Source organism: Nelumbo nucifera, chromosome 1, assembly GCF_055504915.1.
Source record: "Nelumbo nucifera cultivar China Antique chromosome 1, China Antique-T2T, whole genome shotgun sequence".
Taxonomy (NCBI): Eukaryota; Viridiplantae; Streptophyta; class Magnoliopsida; order Proteales; family Nelumbonaceae; genus Nelumbo; species Nelumbo nucifera.
In genome coordinates this window covers 180,949,625-180,965,697 of record NC_142649.1, presented here as the reverse complement: position 1 = coordinate 180,965,697, position 16,073 = coordinate 180,949,625, and the positions used below count along the sequence as shown (strand labels likewise).

General features: G+C 37.6%; 1 protein-coding gene across 1 annotated transcript; it reads left to right on the top strand.

The window, feature by feature from the left end:
• Positions 1-384: 384 nt before the first annotated feature.
• On the top strand, positions 385-16,073 carry LOC104600272 (glycosyl transferase family 1 protein). The gene is made up of 14 exons (XM_010263133.3): positions 385-1,126; positions 1,399-1,485; positions 4,591-4,700; positions 5,674-5,724; positions 9,370-9,541; positions 9,925-10,245; positions 10,405-10,608; positions 11,028-11,510; positions 11,627-11,836; positions 12,626-12,814; positions 14,139-14,302; positions 14,534-14,686; positions 14,796-14,874; positions 15,375-16,073. Exons 1-14 carry the CDS (start codon positions 677-679, stop codon positions 15,825-15,827), a joined length of 3,126 nt encoding a protein of 1,041 aa, XP_010261435.1. The 5' UTR covers positions 385-676; the 3' UTR covers positions 15,828-16,073.

Genomic DNA, 16,073 nt, shown 5'->3' with positions numbered 1-16,073 from the left:
ATATCGTAACGCACGTATTACCATGTACCGTTAGACAAGTAGGAATGAAAATGGCTTTTACGTAATATTTGCCAAATTTCAAGTGAAAAATCTAAAAAAGTTCGAGTGTTCAACCTTTAACGGGCATTTTAGTAATTCCACGGAAAAGTAAGGCCTCATCAGTAAATTAGACCCTACTCGGCTACTCCTACTCTACGGTCTACGGATTACAGTGTACAGACAAACTTTCTATAAACCGGGGATGGTAAGATTCTACCATCCAATTATCCAAAGATTTAGCTGCCTCATTTGCTTCTGATCTGCTATATATTATTACAGAAAAACGCGTTTTTTTCCCTTGTTTGGTTTGTTATTCTGAGAAAACCTGTGAAAAACGCATACACGTCAACAAAGGATGCGCACGGAACTTAACCTACACAGCCCCCATCCTTCTTCATTCCTCCTTACTCTTTCCTTTACTCACAGGTCACAGCCATCTTGCACTCTTTAATGGCAGAGATCAGATTCCGATCTCCATCTGTAAGAAAATTTAACGCAATAAAAATACAGTCTCATCACTAACAGACAAAACAAGATTGCAGCTTTGCTATTGTTCTTGCCGGGTGTTGTTCTTGATTTGGTTTCGAGCTGTTTCTCAACTGGTTTTCCATTCTCAGCAAGTTCTATGGAGTTGTAGATGGGTTCTCTAGAGAATGGGGTTCCATTAAAGAGGGCTCCACTGCTTCGTTCTGGGTCTTCCAACAGAGGCGATAGACACCCATTCTTGCATAGACCCAGATCCAGATTTACTCGCTTCTTTGCTCGTTTCTTGCTATTCGAGAAGGTTGACTACCTCCAATGGATTTGTACCATTGCCGTTTTCCTCTTCGTTATTATTTTGTTCCAGGCGTTTTTGCCTGGCTCTGTGTTGGAGAAATCCGGAGATTCGGTTGAAGAAATGGAGCCAAGCTCTGGAAACTGGATGTTTTTAAAGGATATGGATGGCTTAGACTTCGGCGAAGGAATCAGGTTTGAGCCATCCAAGTTGTTGGACAAGTTCCAACGAGAGGCTATAGAGGCGAATTCATCTTCAGTTTCGAGCAGACCGGGAGTGCGTTCAGGAGTCAGGAAGCCGCAGCTTGCCTTGGTTACTGTCCCTCCACTTTCTTTTCCCTCTTTATTTTCGTTTGCTATCTTTTGGTTCTCATTATGTGTTCATTTCTTGGTATATTAAGTTTTCGCGTCTTTGTTGCCTTATTGAATTTCGATTACATTAAAAAAATAATAATTTCGATTACATTTTTGCCTTTGTCAGGCAGACGGCAGTGTAATGATATATTGGTTGGAATTCTTGTTTCTGGGTCTCTGTTGGTTTTTTTTTTTTTTTAATTTGTTTAACTTCTTATAATTTTCATGCAGGTTTTGGCAGATCTGTTGGTAGAACCAGAACAACTGCTGATTGTCAGCGTTGCTCTCTCTTTGCAGGAGATTGGATATGAAATTCAGGTATTAAGAATTCTGTTTTTCTATAGTGTGGTCCTGAATTGGAGTTTTCTGCTGGAGCCTTTTTCCCGGTTTGTTAAGCATATCCGTTTTATGTTTCTTATGTGTGTTTGAAAAATCTTAAGTCTTGTATTATAATGAGGAATACTGATTATCTATTTAAACCATCTGCGAGATTGCCCATTGTCAGGAACATGAAGATGTATGACTTCCAGTCCATTTAAGCTGATATACAATTCAAGAAGAAACTTCAGTAAGAAACTTTAGTAAGAGGCAAGTTTTGATAAACTTGATGGAGGAAAAGATAAATGTTAAACCTACTTTGCATATTCCAACCTTAGTGGCCTAATTCATGTGAAGAAGATTGCTAGTATATTCCAACCTCCTGCTTAGATTCTCAGTTCATTATCTGAGAGCAGGAGCTCCTGGAATCTTGGAATTCCATCTTCTAAGAGTGAGTGTTTCCAGGAAATAGGATCCATAATCTGCAGAAGACTACGGCTACTCTTATTAATATCAATAGGAGTTTTTCCAACATTGCAAGCATAATTATGCATTCATGCACAACTTTTAAAATGCATCCTAAATTCCTTATGCAATATTTAAAGATATGGTCAAATTAGAGAGTTTTGAATATTACAGAATTCATAAGTTGGACGACAGAATCTCTCTCTCTCACACACACACACACACGAATAAACAAAACCAACCGTACCCACACCCATAGCTAAAGGAAAGTTTTTTTTTTTTTTTTTATCTTTTTGGGGAGGGGTGATGTTGTGTTGAATCTGAGGGATGCATTTCACCTTGATGCCCTTGCATTGTTTCTTTCTTGTCTGCAACCTATGGCCTCTACACATGAATTATGGCCTGATTGAGGAAGAGGAATTGTGCTCTTTATTGGTCTCAAGGTTTCCTCTCACAGATTGGAGAGACTGATATAGGTGAAGTCTAGAGGGTATAGGGTGTTTAAGAGAAGGGAAACCAGCTAGTTCATAGCTTGATTGATATAAAAGAAATTTAGGATATCGGATTATGAATTTGAGGCCCTCCATGGAGAAGAAAGAATAAGAGGTCAACTAAAACCAAGAAATAATCAAATTAGATAGATGGTGAAGACTGGGGATAAATAATAACAGAGGACCTCAATTATTGATAAAAATAAAAATAAATAATAACAAAGGACCTTGTAATCATGGGAAGAAAGAGAATAAAGTAGGAGGGGTGCAGTTACTGATAAAAAATGTAGGAGGGGTGTAGTTACTGATAAAAAAATGTAGGAGGGGTGTAGTTACTGATAAAAAAATGTAGGAGGGGTGTAGTTAAAAGTATATAGACGAGTTTCACTTCTGTCATTGAACTAGAATGGGTGTCCCACCTTTTATTGAATAAAACCTTGCTGGAGTTGCAAGGCCACTGACATGGTATATGTCATTGACTCAGATAATGAGGTTTTGAGGTTGTGCCTGGTTAAGCTGGAAAAGAAAAGAAAAGAAAAAAGAACTGGGTGTTTTTCCTGTTTTATGCCCAGTATGGGTTTTGAAGGACATTGCCTATGTATGGAGAGTATCAGTGCACCAAATCCAGAACTAGTAAACGCATTCTAAATCCAACTTGTTGATAGTCCTATATAAAAATTGTAAAAATCAAATCAAATCATTGCCATTATAGCTCAACTTAAAGAGACTATAGGTAGTTTGAGCTGGCCCAGGCCTGTTGTGAACCTGACCTATTTACAGTTGCTAGAACTGGGAAAAGATCTTTGGGCTGTAATAAAAAAAGAGAGAAAGAAATGAGGTGGACGCCGGGAGGGGGGGAGGGGGGAGCTGGCATTATAGCTCAACTTAAAGAAAACCATAGGTTGTTTGAACTGACCCTGGCCCAGTGTGAACCCGACCTATTTCCAGTGGCTGGAATTGGGAAAAGCCCTTGACCTGATCAAACCAGGCCAAATATGTATTAATTGTATTAAACAATGTCTGATATATGCAAATGTAAGTGTAAAACCAAGAGAACCAGAGCTTCACAATAACCTTGCTTGTAGGTTTGCAAGTCGGGCCGGGTTAGGTTGGGTTGAGGCCAACCCTAGCCCAACCCTAAGTTCTAAACCCCAACCCTAACCCTAATCCAACCCGACTTTCAACCAGACCTACCCAACCCTAACCCTAACCCAACCCAACCTTCTTCCCATCCCTAGAAATCTTGTAGAACTTCTTAATCTAATATCTTAACTCAACTTTCATTACATATATTAATCCTATGTTTTATTAGTATTTGTTTGTTGATATTTTTATTGGTTCTCTAAGTACAAAATTCAGAAAAAAAAATTGTTGGAAATGACTATAGTTTATTATGAGTTATGACTTATAATAGATCTTTTATAGGCAACAAGCTATGGGTGGCAAACAACAGAGAGGAAATAAAGAATAAAATATTCAAAAAACATAAAATATGTTATTAAGGTTTTAGTATTTCCAATTAGGATTAAGTGAAGTGATTATCTTAAAAGAAATAAATGATAGTATGTGGTGGGGGCTATATAACTATCATGCATTTAAACAAATCAATGTATGATATATTATATATAACATATATTTATGTATGATATGTACTATAGAGTCGGGTTCGGGTTGGGTCGGGTTGCCCAAGGGGTCAACCCTAACCCTAACCCTAACCCGAGCATCAACCTAACCTAACCTAACCCAACCTGACTTTTTCGGGTTGAGTTAGGGACTTAGGGCCAACCGGCCCAAGTTGCAGCCTTACTTCCTTGTCCTCTATTAATCACTTACTTTGGGGTTTTTTAAAGTGAAGCTCTAGTTCTCTTGGTTTTTAAGCCTTAGTTGTTTAGTTGATAGGTGCTTCAGGGCCTTCCTTCGGGCCTGCTGTAAGGCTTAGATCTTTTTCTTTTCCAGAAACTGCTTTTTGGTTGATAAAAAAGGAAAGAAAAAAAATGATATCTATGCGGATCCTTTTGTTAAACATGGCAATTCATCCTTTAGTATGTAAATTGAAGTTTCAACCCTGCTGTTCTACTTGCACCATGTACATTTGATTCATGTTTATATTTTGAAGAGTAGATGTTGATTTTGGTTTTGTTTCTTGCAGGTCTATTCACTTGAAGATGGTCCTGCGCATGTTGTCTGGAGAAATATAGGATTGCCTGCCACTATTCTTCGCACTATTAACAAACAAGAGATTGTCATAGATTGGTTGAAGTATGTAACTTATTTCACTACTTTAATCTTATGCTACTAGACATTTGTTCTGAAGAATTCAGTTGAATATTCTCTTCAGTTCCTAACAATAGTCTACTGGCCTATGGGCTCTGTGTGCCCTTCTTACTGTTCAGTGTCTTGATGGTTTGTTGTTTAAAATTGACTAGTATAGTAGTATATGTAGTTCAGAAACTTGAGATTGTTATTTTGTGAACTTGTGATGGCCTAGGGGTTAAACTGTTTTTTTTTTTTTTTTCATTGACAAGAGAATGCTCCTCTTCATTGACAGTAGTGATGCAAGTCAGCCAGGTTGAACCCAACCCTAATCCAATTCGATGGCTTCATGTTAGGTTGGGGTTGGAGTTGGTCCAATTAGTTGACTTCTTTTTGCTAACTTCTTCGGTTCTTCCTATTTCTTAGACTTAAGATTAGCAACTCATGTTAGCATTGTTAATTTGTTATATGCATAAGAACATAGTTATGGTGCTTTAGGAGTATTAATTTTTGCCTTGTCACAACCATGTGAAATCATCTGCATCTAAGTCTTGTTGCAACTATATGGGATCAGCTACATGAATCCTGTTTTGTTCATTCTGCTTGAGAGCAGCCTCTTTGTGCAAAAAAATACCTAAGCTTAGGACCATATTCAGTCTACTCATCCTAAGACCCCAGACAACTGGCACCATCATTAGGTAATGACTCTTTATATGTTTATATGATATTTATACATGTAAATATGAAGATATGTCGGGTTTGGGTTGGATTGAGTTGCCCAAGGAATCAATTCTAACCCAACCCAAAGTTAAGTCGGTTTCATATTTTTCAACCCTATCCCTAACCCAAACCTCAGCCCCCCCCAACCCAATTCAACCTTCCTGGGTTGGTTTTGGGCTAACGTGGCCCAAATTGAAGCTCTAATTGAAAGTAGTCTTTTTACTTCTTTACATCTAATCAAATAAGATGCTTTGTGCAGCTATGATGGTATACTTCTGAATTCTCTTGAAACCAGGGATGTCCTCTCATGGTAAATATATTCTTTTCCCTTATAAAACTTCAGTTTCACTAATATTTAGATGTTTTTCAGTTTCATTATTTTTTTTATTGCTATAAAATCTATGCTCTTCTGGCTTTTCTTCTCTTTACTGATCTGTTCTTCTGTTGCATCAAGAGTCTGTATTTGGTATGTTGATATATCACAATGTTCAATATAATCATTCATGGTTTCATTGTTGGATTTGGTTTTACTAGTTGACACATCCCAGATATGAATGAGTTATCTCAAAGGTACACTCAGCGAATTGTTGGCAAGAAGGATTTTACTATAATGTTAAGAAATGGACTTAGGGCAGTTCTGTTAATTATCCAAAAAAAGGACTTGGAGTACTAGGATTGGGAATTAGGGAAAAATTGGTTAGAGGTGGATTAGAGGCCATTGCTTGGTGCAATGGTAAAATCTCAAGCTAACAAGTGTGAGAATGCAATTAGTTACTCTTCCTCTCAAAAACAGTGTGAGAATGCAGCTTTGAGTCTGACAGCAGCAACTTCACACTGTTGTATGAAAATGAAACATGAAGGCTGACTTTTTGAGTAAGGTATTGTACTAATTTGTATGTTTTCCCAAAATGTGCATTGTATTGTTCATGTATGGTGAAGAGCTATAAAAGAAGATCAGTCCTTTAGGATGCCATGTCACCAAATGAGGGCGACAAATTACAAGAACCTGTAATTTATGTGAACAAAACACCATGTTGAAAATTAGCATAATGAAGGACATCCTTGAAAGACGTGTGCCTCAAGAATGAAGATAAGCAATCATCCATTGCAGCACCTTTTCTCTAGACTGGAAGTGGTTATAAAAAACTGACATTTCTCTCCTTCCAAAAGTTCTAAATTATTGCTGGAGAGATAGTGCTCCAAAGAGTTTTACTCCTTCTGTTTAGACCCTTCAACTTCCATCCTTTTAACATCTCATTATTGATCATGGGTGGCATCACCTGTGATTTACTAATCCACAGAAATGATCAAAGAAAGTTGCCACGAAAGGGGAGTGCAAGAAAATATGGTTGCATGTTTCCCTATCCTCTATGTATAAAACACATGCAGTAGATGGCTATTTGCTCCTCTCCTCACTAAGCCATCTCTAGATAGGGATTTTCTCAACGTAGTAGCCCAGAGCCCCAGACCATGGGAGATGTTTTTGATGGAATGTGCTGAATCCATGTTTCTTTATAACGAAACTCTTCATGGAGAAGTTCATCTTGTTGAAAAAGGATTTTACTGAGAATTTGCCTGTCTTATCCCATCTCCAAATTGTTTCATCATCTTGTCTGGTTGAGGGAGCCATCTGTCAAGCTTCTGCAACAATCTAGTCAGCTCATCTAGTTCCCAGTCGTTTATATGTTTCTTAAAGGTTAGAGGCCAAGATATTTCTCCCTCTCATTCTTCATATTGGCCGATCACACTCACCCCTTTATTCTCTGCTATGAAAAATGAAGCAAGAAAGATCTCCATCAAAGGTATATTGTTGCATTGTGAATCTTACAGAAGTTAACAACTTAACATGTTAGCAGTTCTTAAGATGTTTTACAACATACTAATTTAGTAGCTTGAGGACATGTAGAGTATATTATCTGCTTTGTGTCATTTTGCCTAGTGCTATGATACGTATGGGGCCCAACCAAGGATCAAAATTTCGATACAATATGCCCCGTATCGGGTGTATCTTATCTGTGGGGTCCCGATACACCTGTTTTTTTAAGCAGGTAAAGTATTGAATTGTATTAAAGTTAAAAGTAACAGCCCATGTACAATGAAAGCCTATACAACAGGAATATACAGAGTGTCAACAAAAGAAAGGTCCAGCTTGCAAAAAGAAGTAAAGCTGGACACCCCTGAATGCCCTTTGTACACTTAACCAAGAACACAAAAAGCCTATAACCTTGTTTTTCACTGAAACTACATCAGAAAAAGTGTTGTCAAAAATTTGACTGTTCCTTTCCTTCCAGAGGGCCCAATTGATAGCAGAAGGGAAAATCCCCCAAAGCAATTTACCCCTATTGTTCAAACCCTTGAGAGACCATCCTTGCAAGAGCTGAAGGGCTGGTTCAGGTAGACAAGATTGAACTCCAAAGCAGGAAAAGGCCAAACCCCACAGCTGGGAGGAGAAGCTGCAATGAATGAACAGATGGTTGGAGGATTCAGGAACTTCATTGCATAGAGGACATAGGATGTTCGGTAGGAGCATCCCCCTTCTGAGCAGCCGATCAGTGGTAAGACATTTACCCAAAACAGCAGTCCAAACCGGAAAGGAAACCTTAGAAGGGGCATGAGAATTCCAGATCAAGGCCCATGGGAAGTCAATACCCTCACATGGAAGCAAGTTAATGTAGAAAGACTGAGGGGAGAACTTTCCTGAGGGTCTCCAAGCCCAGAATCTTTCATCTTCAGTCTGTAGATTAGGCTGGATGCTTTGAAATTTGAATTAGATTTAACAGCTCAGATAGAGGACCGGTTTCCCAATCATTGATGTTTCTTCTGAAAGTGGGACTCCAAATAACCTCTCCATTCACAGAATCAAAACAGTCTTCAACCACAGCATCCTTATCAAGAGCAATCTCGAAAAGAGAAGGAAATCTCTCTTGTAGAGTCTGGTTTCCACACCACCTGTCATGCCAGAATTTGAGGTGATTGCCTTTACCAACCTTGCATCTGATACCCCTCAATAAAGCAGGGAGAATAGAGGCTATGTTACTCCATAAAGCACATCCCTTAGGACTTGGGAGATAGACCAGGACCTGAGTCCCAATCAAAATTTGTAAGCCCATATTTGTCTCTAATAAGCCTTCTCCAGAGGCTGTATCTTTCCTTGTTGAACCTGAGTCCCAACAAAAATTTGTAAGCCCTTATTTACCATTTTGAGATTTCTGATGCCGAGGCCTCCAAGTTTTCTAGGCTGGCACACAAATTTCCAGTTCACCAAGTTGAATTTGAAGGTGTTCCTCCAACCTGCCCGAAGGAAGTCCCTCATTTTCTTCTCTAGGACCCTTGCAACACTTACAGGCATTTGGAATAGAGACAAAAAGTAGATAGGGAGTGCAGAAAGAACACTCCGCATTAAGGTGAGCGTACCTCCTTTTGAAAAAAAAACCTCCCCAAAAACCAATTTTTGAAAAAAAAACTAAAAAAATATAACCGCACATGTTTTTTAGTACTAATACACAGGTGTGTATCAATACTTTTAACTTTGGGTCCAACGTTTTTTTTTTTCATTTTGAAATGTTTATCCTCTCCAAGAAAGTAAAAAAATAAGGTTTTAGGGTCAACATGCCTCACTTTTTGATTTGTGTAACTTTGTTTTTGCATGAGCTTGCCTTGATTACTTGTTTGCTTATGGTAATTGTAGAGATCCTTTTAGAGCTATAAATGCCTCCATATAAATGGTGTAGTTCTCCTCCAATGTGAATTGGAAAAATTTGCCAAGTTTCTAGAGGCTGAAGAGATGCCCCATAAATGAAAATGCCTGTTACAATTGAAATGTATTTTCTAGAGGGTACAAATTTCCTCATTAATTACCAATAAAAAAAATTGCTAATTAATTCTTACTATCATAGTTTATACATTATGTTATAGACCAATATCCAAGAAAAATGTATGTTTATGCATGATACAGTCTTATGCACGAGCCTTTCAAATCGTTACCTGTTCTATGGACCATCCACGAAAGATCACTGGCTACTCGTTTAAGACAATACGTTTCAAATGGACAGACTCAGATTGTCAATAGTTGGAAAGATGCATTCAACCGAGCTACTGTTGTCGTCTTCCCCAACTACGTCTTGCCGGTAATGTTTGATAAATAACTGTATGGTCAAACTTATGGTAATGTGATTTTATTGACATGTATCAGCATGCATGATGCACATATGGAAAGGTAAGGGACCAACTTAGGAGATCACGTAGGTAGTGGGATCATGAGTTGGTTGACAAGTTGCTTGTTCAGAAAACAAAAGAAACTCTGCAATTCATGACCTAGGACATCTCCTACGGGATTGATCTGAATCAACATCACAATCTTATAGTTATATGCTTGATACAGATCAGTCACTGTCAGTTTTCTTAGTGTTTTTTTAATATATAAGTAACCAGTTTCCTTAATAATGTGTCAACAATAATCGGAATGCTAGATTGGTTCTTATCCATGACATGTATTTATTTACTTCCTCAGATGATGTATTCCATCTTTGATGTCGGAAACTACTTTGTGATACCGGGTTCTCCAGCTGAAGCATGGGAAGCAGATAATTTCTTGGCCTTGTACAACTGGGATGATCTTCGAAAAAGTATGGGTTTTGGATCTGATGACTTTCTTGTTGCCCTTGTTGGAAGTCAATTTTCATACAGTGGTCTGTTGATGGAGCATGCACTCATTTTACAAGCCTTATTACCACTTTTCACAATATTCCCATCTGATAATAGTTCTAATTCTCATCTCAAAGTCAGCATTTTAAGTGGGAATTCAGCTAGTAATTATAGTGCAGCTGTGGAGGTAATATTTTAATTTTTCATTTAAAACTTGCGCCCTATCTCCTTCTGTTTCCTATAAAAAAAGTCTCATCTCTTCTGGTTTTGACAAGTTAAGTTTCCTTACTATTTCTTATATTTTCAATTTAATTAAACTCATGTTAACAGTTTATTCGTTTTGTAGGCCATTGCTTTAAACTTGGGATATCCAAGGGGCAGTATGAAGCATGTTGGCATTGATGGAGATGTGAACAGTTTTTTAAGCACTGCTGATCTTGTGATCTATGGATCCTTCCTTGAAGAGCAATCTTTTCCAGAGATTTTGATAAGGTCTATGTGCTTTGGAAAAACAATTATTGCTCCAGATCTTGCAATAATTAGGAAATATGTATGCTTCCTGAGTACCCTTTTTCTCTTCTGCATATTAGATGGTAATCTAAGCTACTTAATAACTTGAATTTTGGGCTAGCCTAGGATGTGTATGTTGTTAGAGTGGTGCACATTGTTAGGGTTGGACCCACTATTTGATGGGGAGCTTTGGAGCTCTTCTACCACGAGAAGCTGTTGATCCCAGCTACAAATCAATTGTGTTTTGACTATCAGATGATTAAGATTATCCAACTAGGTTGATACTCCTAAATCCTAATATAGAAGTGTGGGTCCTGTTCTCTAATAGTAAAGCTGTGTAAGCCTTATATTATTTACAATCTCAGTTATGAATTTCCTCTTCTTTTAATTTACTTCAAATTAATAAAAAAAAAGTCCTTTCCAAGATAACTGCTAACTGCATTTCACAATAACAATTAGGTTGATGACAGGGTGAATGGATATCTTTTCCCAAAGGAAAATATTGGAGCTCTAACACAAATTCTACTCCAAGCAGTCTCAAAAGGAAAACTATCTCCATTGACCCGGAATATTGCATCAATTGGAAAGGGTCCTGCTAGAAACTTAATGGTTTCAGAAACCATTGAAGGGTACACTTCATTGCTGGAAAATGTTCTCAAGTTCCCATCGGAAGTTGCACATCCTCGGGATGTTTCTGCAATCCATCCTCAGTTGAAACATGAATGGCAGTGGCACCTCTTTAAAGAAATTACAGATGCAAAATATTTGAATAGAACAGCAAGAAGTTGTAGCTTTCTAGAGAAGGTTGAGGAACTCTGGAACCATACTCACAAGGAGAATTCCAGTGCTAGCACTGCAGATGAAGCTTTCTCCTACAGAGATTGGAATGAAGAAAAAGCTATTGAAATGATAAATGCTAGAAGGAGACGAGAAGAAGAAGAGGTAAGAAGTTATGGTGCAATGTATGTCTTTTGAAGTAATCTTAACAATTTCAGGTTACCCTTTACGGCACTTGTTTTTCCTTAGTGAAAATCTTGTCCTTTTGGAACTTCATGCAGATGAAGGATAGAACTGATCAACCTCGTGGAACATGGGAAGAAGTCTATCGAAATGCTAAAAGGGCTGATCGTTCAAGGAATGATTTACATGAAAGAGATGATAGGGAGCTTGAAAGGACAGGCCAGCCATTGTGCATTTATGAACCTTACTTTGGGGAAGGGACTTGGCCATTTTTACATCACTCTTCTCTATATCGCGGAATCGGGCTGGTGAGACACAAACTTATTTGCTCATCTTTGAGTTATTATTCACATTCTCAGTGTGGAGCTTATTCCTGAGTAGACTTTTATGATGAGTGTGAATGTTGTTTTTTATTTACTTAAATGCACATGAGGAGTTTGTTTGTGTTTTTAGAGTGTAGTGTATGTCATCTGTCCAATAATTTAACGATGGTTATGACATTAAACAGAATGGACTGGCGAAACAGGATTCATGTAGGACCACCCCATATAGTTGGGATAAGGCCTGGATGATGAGTGTGTTTCATCTTAGTAAACTGGGACTAATCATCATTGATTATTTTGATTCTGACTTTGTACAACAAATTTATCTGATGTACTTACATTTGATGGACATGGTGAAGTCCACATACCTGTTTCAAGGGATTCTTCTGTATAAAAGTATTTGCTTCTACCATTACTGGAATTAAGTTGTCACTAGCATGGAATTCCAACATGTTTAGCATTAATATACAAATTTAATATATGAAATTATGTCATTGTTCTAGATTATACGGGCCCAACCATTTTTTTGATTCTGGATCATAAAGTCTACTGGCCTAAATATGTATTATTTGGTCCATAAATACCGTTCACTAACTACATATTATATAGATAATGGGTGTTATGTGCTTGCTGTTGATGTAAATAATTCTTATATTATAGTGTGGAAATCTTAAATTACTATTAATACCTATTCTTCTCCTTGATATTGATGCCATATAAATGAAACATGCATCTCTTTCCCAATTTTATTTTGATGTGGGTTGTTCAATGTAGTCTACAAAGGGCCGAAGACCAGGAGCAGATGATGTTGATGCACCTTCTCGTCTTCCTATTCTTAGCAATCCCTATTACAGAGATGTCCTTGGTGAATATGGAGCCTTCTTTGCACTGGCTAATAGGATTGATCGTATACACAAGAATGCTTGGATAGGGTTTCAGTCATGGAGAGCAACTGCACGAAAGGTATGTTCTGGCTCTGCATCTGGTATCCTTCAATATTTGATGTTATATCTGAAATCTTTTGTTTTTATTTTTCTAATTGGTTAAGTTTTAAGCTGATTACCTTTTTTTATAGTAAGCACTTCACACATACATGTAACATACAGAAGAAAGAATAATTTATTACCTGGAATTTTGAGTAAAGTTGGAACAGCCACTGGAAACTAGATGCAGTCAAGTTGTTGAAAGGAACCTACTGAGTTCAGAGTAGTCAATTTATTGGGTATAGTTAAGTGAAATTGTAATTCTAGTAAGGGTCTGCAAGTGATTACTATAGCATCGTAATCTAATTATACTAAATGAATCTATATAAATATGTCTTAATTGAAGCTATTCCGGATGGCTTGGTAAAACATCATTTTTCAGTTCTTATTTTAATGAAACATTATTTAATATTGACATAATAGCCCCCTCAAACCTAGGAGGTTGTGATCTTTAAGAGCTTGCTTATCTTTAAAAATGCATTCTAGTGTGATAAAAACCGGCATGCCCACCTACACAAGAATCTTCTTGATGCTTGTATATCTGGTCTTGTTATTGGAAGTGCATGTGGGAATTCAGTAAACATGGAAACCAATCAAAAAAATGAGTAAACATGAGAGAACACTTAGAAGGTGGCAGGGTGTAACATGTCCTGCTAGAAAGAGAAAGTGGTTTTAATTGTACACATTTATTTGGATATCAGGATATGTACACCTCTCTCTTCTATCATGCTTTACTAAAAACTCTGTTACTGATCTCCAAAAAAGGGGAAATAAGAAACGAGAAGAAACAGCAATAATGGTATTGTATTATCTCACTTACACCCTTTTAGTACTTATTTCTTTTGCTATGCCATCCTGAGCAGGCTTATTTGCTTTGTACTTTCTCTGCTTTTGAACTTCAATAAAACGCTTTTATTGATGGAAGAAATCTTCTATAAACCTTTTTCAATTAAACCAGTATTTAATATTGTTAATTCATCTATAGCTTGTCTATTGTGATCGAGTCCAACTGTAAAACACCAATATATGGTGCACCTCATCTGCACCTTGTTACATTTGAACCATTATTTAATATTTACTAATTAATCTGGAATATCTAGATGTTCAAAGATAATGGTTAAACTTAGAGTTTGTGACCTTTTCTCTGTCAAAAAAGAAAAAAGAGTTTGTGGCCTTCCAATTCTACTAGATTGGAATAGAATTTTGAGTATAATGAAAATGCAGTTTTTGATGAGTATGAAAGAACAGTCTTTCTAGAGTATTTCTATTTTTCTGTTTCTGACATTGAACTTCAACTCAAACAGGCTTCTTTGTCCAAGATTGCGGAAAATGCATTGCTGAATGCCATCCAGTCACAGAGGCATGGTGATACTCTCTACTTTTGGGTTCGTATGGACAAAGATCCAAGAAACAAGTTGCAACAGGATTTTTGGTCTTTTTGTGATGCTATAAATGCTGGAAATTGCAGGTAGGAACTCCTGCATTGTTATTTTTCACTCTATTTAACCATTCTCACAGAATCTCATCTTTCTTAAATATTACAAAGCTCCTTGGGCATACAGTAGACGTGACACAAACATCCAAAGTTCACATTTATGTATTTTTAAGAATGTGTGGGGATTGAATTGAGAATAACATTGCTTTATTCCCTGCTCGATTTCTAAATATTTTATTCTTTCCCTGCCTTGGTCATTTGAAGGTATGCAGTTTCTGAGGCTCTACGGCATATGTATGGTATAAGGCCTGATTGGGATTCCTTGCCACCAATGCCAGTGGATGGGGATACATGGTCTGTCATGCACAGCTGGGTGTTGCCAACTCGTTCTTTTGTTGAGTTCGCCATGTTTTCAAGGTTATAAGATTACAAATTATGGTTCTAGTCTTTCACATGGTCTCATCTGTCTTGGGATTTTTTTGTCTTTCTCTGACACCATTAATTGAGATTCTATCCCTCTTTGCAGAATGTTTGTTGATGCATTGGATACAGAGATGTACAATGAGCACCATCAAAGTGGGCGCTGCTATCTGAGTCTATCAAAGGTTAGCTGCAGTTCATTGGCTTTACTTGCAAAAACTTTCTGAGAATGCCAAGGATATAATGTCTTTTTTGTATGACTTAAATGTATCATGTACCACACATCTGGAACATTGTACCGTTTGACAGGTTTCTTTTCTACCGAGTGGGAACCTTTTCAATGTGGTTCTAAATTAATAACGTGGGGTTTAAAACTTTGATATGCAAAATGTAGTTCTAAATTAATAACGTACAATAGCTTTTATTAACTGGCAAAACGGCTCAGTTCTGCTGTTGATATAGATGCGCACATGAGCTAAACCTAACATTAGAAATTGAAGTATTTGCTTATTGATGGCAATACTGCAATGCCAAGTGCAGTCTTCAAAAGTAGGATACTGACTGGGTTTTGAAGTGGAGTTAGAATTGTTTGTTTAGGTCTTCAAAAGTAGCCTCCCAGCAATGTCCCATTGTTGCTTTTCAACTCTCCCTCTTTAGATTATGGTAATGATACTGGATATTGCAGGATCGGCATTGCTACTCTCGTGTGCTTGAGCTACTTGTGAATGTCTGGGCATACCACAGTGCTAGGCGAATGGTATATATGAACCCTGAGACTGGTGCTATGCAAGAACAACACAAGCTGAAGAGCAGGAGAGGTCACATGTGGGTCAGATGGTTCTCATACACCACCCTAAAAAGCATGGATGAGGACTTGGCTGAGGAGGCAGATTCTGATCATCCCACTCAACGGTGGCTGTGGCCATCAACTGGTGAGGTCTTCTGGCAAGGGGTGTACGAGAGGGAGCGAAATTTAAGACACAGGGAAAAGGAGAAGAGGAAGCAACAGAGTAGGGATAAGATGCATAGGATGAGGATGCGTGTCCGTCAGAAGGTAATAGGGAAATATGTGAAGCCACCGCCAGAGGAGACCGGATATGGAAACTCAACAACCATTTCCTCAACTGCTCAGCAATAGCCAATAGGATGATCGTGTTCAAGTTTAGTTGGTTTCTTTTTCTTTTTCTTTTATAGGTGTTTCTGTATTTTTTATTTTTTATCGGAAAGGATGCATATGTGTGTATTTTGTATCTGAGGGTTTTGTTTGTAACAATTGCATCCTTCTGGTCATTGAAGCTCGGCTGATGAAACATTAACGATGTAAATTTATTTCTCATTTCTTCTTCCAAGTTTTCATTATTTATTTAAATACATTCTTTTCCCA

Excerpts from the sequence above, each read along its gene's own strand:
- LOC104600272 (XM_010263133.3), top strand. The coding sequence starts at position 677 with ATGGGTTCTCTAGAGAATGGGGTTCCATTAAAGAGGGCTCCACTGCTT. Across the intron at positions 10,246-10,404 it reads ATTATAGTGCAGCTGTGGAG|GCCATTGCTTTAAACTTGGG; the intron begins GTAATATTTTAA and ends TTCGTTTTGTAG. Across the intron at positions 14,303-14,533 it reads ATAAATGCTGGAAATTGCAG|GTATGCAGTTTCTGAGGCTC; the intron begins GTAGGAACTCCT and ends GGTCATTTGAAG.